The sequence below is a fragment of the Fusarium phalaenopsidis genome, assembly GCF_050370095.1.
Source record: "Fusarium phalaenopsidis strain FUZ10S chromosome Unknown contig_32294, whole genome shotgun sequence".
Lineage (NCBI taxonomy): Eukaryota > Fungi > Ascomycota > Sordariomycetes > Hypocreales > Nectriaceae > Fusarium > Fusarium phalaenopsidis.
Genome location: NW_028145409.1, coordinates 19506 through 27867, shown reverse-complemented (window position 1 = coordinate 27867; position 8362 = coordinate 19506). Strand labels below are relative to the sequence as shown.

The 8362-nt window shown below is 51.3% G+C and overlaps 1 protein-coding gene across 1 annotated transcript; it reads left to right on the top strand.

Annotated features, from left to right (window-relative positions):
• Positions 1 to 358: 358 nt before the first annotated feature.
• Positions 359 to 1699, top strand: LRP88_05618 (uncharacterized protein; the record flags this gene model as incomplete). The annotated part of the gene is made up of 1 exon (XM_083242168.1): positions 359 to 1699. One exon carries the CDS (start codon positions 359 to 361, stop codon positions 1697 to 1699), a length of 1341 nt encoding a protein of 446 aa, XP_083102067.1.
• Between the last annotated feature and the right edge of the window lie 6663 nt (positions 1700 to 8362).

The window sequence follows — 8362 nt, the reverse complement described above, 5'->3', positions numbered from 1 at the left end:
CGCCTCCGCTGGGCTGTTTCGATCGCCTTGCCCCAACACTCGCTGAGGTCTTCTGCTCAAGCAGGGGCGTTGCCAGACGAAGCAAAGGGTTTGGCGTGCACAGCCCTGGAAATGGGTGGGTACCTACTTTTGATATGGATGCGTAGAATCAGGCTCTCGGATGTTTGCCCGGCAGCTCTTGTCAGGCAAGGCAGCGGGCAGTATTGGGCTCGGATACATAACATGCTGTTTCCCCGCAAGTTGGAGCTCGGTCGTGTCTTCTTTTATCTCTCTCATCTCTGGGACGAGACTTTACCCCGTCTCCCATTGCAGATTCCCAGTGCCTTCCCGTAGTCTGCCCCTTGTCCACCAAACAAGGATGGAGGCTATCGGGCTCTCAGCGAGCATTGCGGGTCTAGTGGCTCTCGCCGACCTGGTGTTTCGTTATTCTACCAAGTACGTCAAGGGTTTCAAGGGAGCGCGAAAGGAAGTCGAAGAAATCTCTTGCGAGGTCAAAGATCTTTCTCTCATATTACATAATTTGTCGCTTGTTGCATTTGAGCTAGAAGAGACTCAACCTTCCGATGGAACCCAACCGACGTCAAACGTCAAACCACATCACTTGCGCGAGTGCCAGCAGCTCCTCATGCGACTGGAGACGGGCCTTGTCGGCGCACAATCGAACCTCGACTCAAAGTCTTGCATCGAGAGACTTCACGGGCGCCTGATATGGCCATTCTCGTCAACTGACACAAAGGAGATGCTTGGAGATGTGCAACGCCACAAGCAGACCATTAACCTCGCACTGGCAGCCGACTCGTTGAGTAAGCTAAGGCTACTCCTTTCCCGACAATCGCTCATGAGCTCCGGTGTCGATGGAATAAAAGAGACGATCAAAAAGATCCTAGACATTGAGACGAAGGTTATTGTCAACAACAAGAGGAAAGAGGTGCTTGAATTCTTCACCAATTCCAACCCGAGTTCCGAGTTCGACACAAACAGGAAATTACGCCACGATCTTACAGGTCTCTGGCTCACCGAAGGCCCCGAATTTGACGAGTGGTATGCAACGCCTGGGTCGAGAATCTGGTGTAGCGGCATCCCGGGCGCTGGCAAATCGGTCCTCGCCGCTGCCATCATTGACGAGTGTCTACAGAGGACTACCGTCAATCCACACTCAGCCTTGGCATACTTCTTCTGTATTTACAGAGACGAGAAAAGCCAGGACCCTAGGTCCATCCTCTCCTCGCTCTGTTCCCAACTTGCTCGGCAAGATGAGAAGGCGTTTTTGATCTTGGAGGAGTATTACCATGAACTGACATCTGAACGTCAACTTCAGTCAGGACCCTCGACAAAGAAGCTGATCAAGGTTCTCCGAATGATGTGCTCCTCGATTGATCGAGTATATATAATTGTCGATGGATTGGACGAATGTGGCAAGCAGGTCGAAGAATGTGTGGAAAGCCTGGCAGCCCTCCTCCCATCCCCTGATGATGAAGCGCTTAACCTGGCTCTGTTGAGTAGGGATGAGATGCCTATTCGGGACATTGTGGGAGGCCAGTTCCAAAACATCGAAATCGAAGCGCACACTGCAGATATCCAACGTTACGTGGCCTCGGAACTAGAACAGCGCATTGCCTCGAGAAAGCTGAGGCTCCGCAATCTTAGCTTCAAGGACGTGATTATGACGAGGCTAGTTGATGGGTCCAAAGGAATGTAAGTACAAGAAACAAGTCCGACCCTCTTAGCCTTCCAGCGTTAATATAGGTTCACTCAGGTTTCGATGGGTGGCGTGCCAACTGGACCACCTCTGCGAGCTTCCAACGGATGCGGCTCGGCGAAAGGCATTGGACAAGCTACCGCCCACGCTCTTTGCCACTTATGAGCGCATCCTGACCAGAATCAACGACTTGCCTGAACAAATCAGACAGCTGGTGCAGAGGACCTTATTGATGATCAGTTCCCCTTATCACGCGCACCTCAGCCTCCTACAAATATGCGAGGCCATTTCCATTCAAAATGATAAGGATGAACTCCTGAGTGAGGATATTGTCGATGCGGAGGAAGTTCTCCGATCGTGTGGCAGCCTCGTTCGAACAAGAGAAATACCAAAGTGCGACGGAGGGAGCGAAATCTGCATTGAATTTTCGCACTTTTCAGTGCAGGAATACCTACAAAATGACTGCCTCAAGCACCCTACGCTCAGCGCGTACGGCGTCTCTCGACAAAAGGCCTGCCATCTCCTGGCATCTCTCTGCCTCGGGTATCTCACCATGAGGAACCAAGAACAGCTACCGGAAATAGCAGACGATGCAACAGACAGGGTAATAGAAGCAGCATTGGAAGAAAGAGATTTGCAACATCCTTTCTACCGACATGCAGCGACGTGTTGGCCGCTCTATATACACGAGGCCAGCAAAGACGGCGAAGACTGCTGTCTCGAGCGCATCCATGATCTCTTCCGGCTTCCAAAGTCATCCAACTTTTGCACATGGGCAACAACACTAGCAGCTCACGTGGTGGCGTTGGCGCAACCATGCCCTTTTCCTAAGGAAAAATGGTTCATGACACCCAGCCTCAGTCCCGGAATCAGGCTCTATTCTATGGACTTTACGCCTCTACACATGGCGGCCGTCCTGGGGATGTCCGATATTTGTCGCTATCTACTCAGGCAAGGCGCAAAAGTGGATGCAAAGGGTGTGCTCGGCAGCCCCTTGCACTGCTCAATCGCTGGCCTTGCGGCCTTCATTCCTCATGGAGAGTGGTTTTCGCCTTCACGCGAGGGAGATCAGCCTCTGGGACGATTGCACGTTGCCCAAGTCCTGCTCCAAGCTGGAGCCAAGCCGGAATTACGTTATCCAAATTTCGGCCAAGGAAGCCTCTCGTCTCTCTCCCTTGTCGCGTGTTCATCTTCCTTTGAGTCCGATCTTGAGATTGCCGTCGAGCTAATCAAGGCTGGTATTACTGTTGGAGAAGACGAGCTGGTCCATTTCCAACAGCGCTACGCGTCTATCCATGCCTACGGGTATCGGACGTTCAATGACAAATGCAACAACAGTGGACAGGCCATTGTGAGCCTGCTCAAGGCTCTCGGTCCTCCAGGTGCAGACGGGAAAGCAACGCCAAGGACACGTTTGTATACCGAAACGCTAGATTGGGCTGCAAAGATGAAGATCGAGGCCCTCGGTTCAGTATCAACATACCAGCCAAGGGACGATGCAAGCGATGGTGAGATTGTCGAGTTCCTCTCTTCATGGGTCGAGAACAATGATACCATTGAGCTGCGTCGGTTCATGGAAAGCAGCCGATCTGAACTCATAAAATCTGCCAGATTCAAAGAGACAAGGAATTGGACAGATTGCTCTGTCCTCCAATTTGCCGCAGCTCATGGCTCATTGGGTGTCCTCGATGTGCTCCTTGACCATGGTTTCGATGTAAACATGGCCGATCAAGATGGAAGGACCCCACTCCACTTGTGTGATCACGAGGATGTAGTCCAAGCTCTATTGCAACGTGGCGCCTCTACACTTGTGCCCGACAATACACAGGAGACAGTTTGGCATAAAGCTGCAGGGCTTGGCCAAATAGGGGTTTTGGAACTTCTTATTGAACTCGACGACAGACAAGATGCCTTGCAAATGGTCTCGTCTAGGGAAGAGACACCAATCTGCTCGGCCTTGAACAGGGGAAGAAAAGACACCGTTCTATTTCTCCTCAAATACTGCAACTCGAGAGCATTCTGGCAAAGTGGCGAGTCTGTCTTTCGAGCAGCAGCGGAACTAGGATCTTCTGAGATTGTGCAGCATTTGCTAGATGTTGGCATCGAGGTGGACGGCATGGACGACATCACAGGGAGCCCGCTGCACCATCTTTCCACAAGAGCGACTGTTCAGTGCATTCAACTACTCAAGGGCTTATTTCCCCTGGAGCAGCGAAGAAAAGAGGATCACAGAACGCCGCTGGAGTCGCTCTTGCTTCAAGGCGTCGAGACGGGCAGGGAGCTGGACTGCAAAGTCTTGGAGGCCATGCTCCCAGGCACTTCCATATCATGCCCCAACGAAGCGAGCAGACTGTGGTGGTTTTTGGGTCGCGTGGTGGCCGACAAGGTGCTTGTTTGCCTGGAGTTTCGACCGAGTTGGGCTTGGCTCACGAAATTCGGTTTGTCCCTAATCGAGCTTGGCATCATGGCCAAACATGAAGAGACAGGACAGTCAGCCTTGCGCCCGTTTGCATCGTGCCTTGCTGGGAGGGTCACCAACATGTATGAAAATGTGGTGAACGGTTTCTACCATTCAGGCTATATCTATTGGTCGGTGTTGTCGAGCATGGTGCAGCAGGCTATGAGAGAGGGGGGGAGTTGGGACCTGGCGGTGGGCGAGGCCGACGTGGTTCGACTTTTATCTTTCGCCATCCTGCGCAACGACGTGGAGTTGATATCTTTGCTTGTCGGGGAGGGTGTTGACATGCATTCAAGAGTCGATGTACTCTCCCCGTTTGAGTTCGCCTGCTTTCCTAATGTCCCAGTCGACGAAAGGAGCTTTGCGATTCTCGTGAAACACGCAGCCTTGGAGAAGATAACTGAAGGAAACAAGAAGTTCAAGGGCTGTGGTTCTCTTCACTTTGTTGCGGGATGGGCCGGACAAGGAGGAGCCTGCACTTGGAAGCTAAGGCAATTGTTGTGGGCTGGTGTCGATCCTAATTTGCCTCTGACCCGTCAGCCATCATCCCTAGCCTTTCACGTCACTCGAGGTGCCCTGCATACGGCCGAGATTCTGTTAGAATCTGGAGCTGACCCATGGGCTCGAGGGTCCTATCCGTTCGATGCACCTTTGGAGGCGGCTCGCTGTGGCCATATTTCAATACTCAGAAAGATCGCCTCACTCGACTGGCAGTCTCCTTGCTGGGATCGGACCTGGGTAGGGATTGGCAACCAGCAAGGGTTGTCTGGTGGGAACGCACTACACCTAGCAGCAATGGGGGGTAATACAGAGTGCTTGGAGTTCTATCTAGATCAGGGCTTGCTATCGGATCTGGAGTGTCATGACGACCATCTTGAGACTCCGATGCACTACGCTGCTCGGTTTGATCACTCCTCAACCATCGAGTGGCTGAAGGCCCATGGGGGAAACCTCGACGCCAGAAGCTGCGACGGCTGGACTCCGTTGCACTTTGCAGCTAACAAAGGACATTTGGAGACGGTCAGAACCTTGATCAGTCTCGGCGCCAAGCATCAGGCCTGCAATCGAGGCTGCGTTCCACTGGTATACGCATACTCAACGGGAAATGCAGCCGTCATTGAAGCCCTCCAGAGTTCCTCCGAAGGGCCCCAAGAACTAAGGTCTTCGATAGTATCTCCAAAAACATTAGAGTTATTGGCAGATGGGATGCACAATGCCATTCTGCGGGGAGATGTCGCGACTTGTAGGAATGTCCATGCCCTTGGTTGCCCGCTAGACGTTGAGATGAAAGACCGTGGGACTCCATTGACGGTGGCCATCTGCAAAAAACAAGACCCGAAGATTGTTCAATGGCTGATTGACTCTGGCGCAACCGTCTCGACCGTCTTTACTCGGCCATATCAGAGGAAATATTCGACAGCCCTCGAGGCAGCAGTTGCCCATCCGAGCATGAACAACATATTGCACGAATTACTTGACAAGTATCTGGAGGAAGGTGCTAGCTTTCTTGACATGAACCAAAGTCCCCTCCATGTTGCCGTTAGGCATGACAACCTTGAGGGACTCAAAACTGTGTTGAAGTGGATTCTCGACACATACAAGAGCTCTGACGCCAAGGCGTATGGTGGTTAAACCCTCCCTAGACTGAACCAAGCTAACAACTTCCCAGGAACCAAGCAAACTGCCTGGTCGAAAACATCTTGTCGCGGCGTGACACATCGTCTGCGCTTGTCAACCAGCATCATGCCAAAGACTTGGATGGGACGGCACTTCATCTTGCGGCCAGGTTTAACAACACAAATGCCTGCATTGTCTTGATCGACAGTGGGGCCAAAATTGAGGAGACAAACCGCTACAATGATACACCACTTCACGTTGCTGCCGGAAGCGGCTCCTTCCAGGTTGCCGAATACCTCCTCGACTGTGGTGCCCGTCCCAATGCTGTGGATACATGGGGTGAAACACCACTCATGTGCGCGTATCGAGAAAGCCAGCCGGAACTAATTGGTCTGCTCAGACCGCATTGCCAAGACATGACGACAATGAACTACGAGGGAGAGACTATTATGCATTTCATTGCAAGATTTGAACCCGACCTGGCAAGAGAAGAGTCGTCCCTTGAAGCCTTCCATCGCTGTATCGAACAAGGGGTCAGCTTGTACTTGGGAGATAATGACGGAGTATCTCCCGTACACTGGGTCCTAACCAGCCAGTCCGCGTGCTACCTGCGATCACTCTTGAATAGGGATCCGCGTTCTATACGACCACAAGAGATGGCTAAGTGGTCCCATGGTTGTTTTTTTAATGGCACTTGCAGATTGGTGGCAGTATCCAAAAATCTGCGTCTCGTCCAGCCCTTCCTGAGCAATCATGAGCTCCGCCAACTTTGTGGTGTTGCAGAGAGAGGACGCCACAGTCTATTGTGTCGAGCAGCATGTTGGGGCTTGGTCGAAGCGATCGAGAATTTTGTTGCACTCGGAGCCGACATGATGGAACATCAATGCAATGACCACGGCACGCCGTTGACTGCCGCCGTCTCGAGCCGTCAAATCGAGGCAGTCAAGTGTCTTGTCCGCAACGGTGCAACGGTGCCCTACTCCCTCTGCCAGCCAAGTGATTCCAGGGTCATCGCAGTGAACCCGGATTTCGTCATTCGGGAATGGCTGTTTGTTGGTCGACATCTGGAGCGAAGGAGGATCTCGAACGTCACGGCAGAAGCTTCGGGCAAGATTGAGAGTTGGTCTGGCGTGCATACTGCGAAAGTGGCCCTGAAGTGGAAGTGGAAGAGACGTCAAGGAGAGAGTACCCGGGAATATGCATGCAGGCAACAGGGGATTCTCAAGGACTTGAGAGGCAAAGTTGTTACATGTGTCAAAGAGACTGATAGCGATAATGATGACAATCACGACAGCGATTCGGGGAGTTCCGAGAGCGATGATGGATGGTCTACCGAATGTATCGTGGGCTCAGAGAAAAAAAAAACCACCACTAGCTCAGAACACATTTTTGAAAACGCGTCACTCCATAGGAGAATCAGCACTTAGGTTTTCAACACTACAACTAGAATTCCTCGTGTTTTTTTAGTTTAATTGGGTACTTATATGCCTCAATAACATTCAAATGCATTTTTTATGTCTTAGATATATGTTGCTGTTATATGATATGGTTAAACTTAATGACCTCGAAGGCCATTAGAGAACGGAGTGCAGGTGAGCGTTATAATTTCCTTTTCTGGGTTAGTATACTTTTTGGCGTGCGCGTTATAATTTCCTAATTAGGTTAGTATGCTCCTCTACCTTACTCAAGAATTAAAGACCGAAACGGGGCCCGTTTCCGCTTTTGAACCAATCATGCCTCTCTATTCTTACATGGGTCCTCCCACATCGAAACGGGGCCCGTTCTCATTTCTTGCTCTAAACCGCGATCGCGAAACGGGGCCCGTTTTCGCGTCGCGTTGGTCCGTGCCAACCGGGTCAATTCCTTTCATACTACTTAGGTTCTTCTCTTCCTCAGCTAATACCTATATCCGCTTATCCTCTACAGAAGAACTCAGTCAACTAATTTATAGCATGGATCTAATGCATCAAGAAATCCAACTTAGCCTTGACCAGTATTCCAGTTTGGAAAGGCTTCATCTCCACTTTAACCTACCAGAGCAGGCCATTATCTGTACGCTATGTGGCTACGCGCTTACAACAGACGATGACCGCGTCGAGCGTCACCTTGGAGAGAAGCATCATATCCCCAAAGGGGCTCGCCGGAAGCTCAACGCATTAATCAACTCACTTCAACTTCCCAGTCCAGAGACGCTCCCTAAGCGACCAGATGGTTCTGCGCCCCATCCTCACCTGCAGATCCAGGAAGGCAAGGCTTGTAGGCACTGCGGCCTACGTTCCACAAGCTTGACTATTCTATCGCGACACATCAGAAAGCTTCACAAACGTGAAATTGCAGCCACAAGAAGTACCGGCAAGCATTGGCTGCGAGATCATATCATTAATAACCTCACATTCCAGAGCTGGACATTGAAGGATATCAAAAGGGCCTGGACCATAACGCCCCAAGAGCTTCGACACAGAGATCCAAGAAATCAGACAACAGACTCCTACAGCCAGTCCCGGATTCTACACCCCGTGATGTACCTTGTGTACGAAGTCATCGGGTCAGTCGAAATTGCCCTTTGGAGTTTCGCGGTCAATACGCTA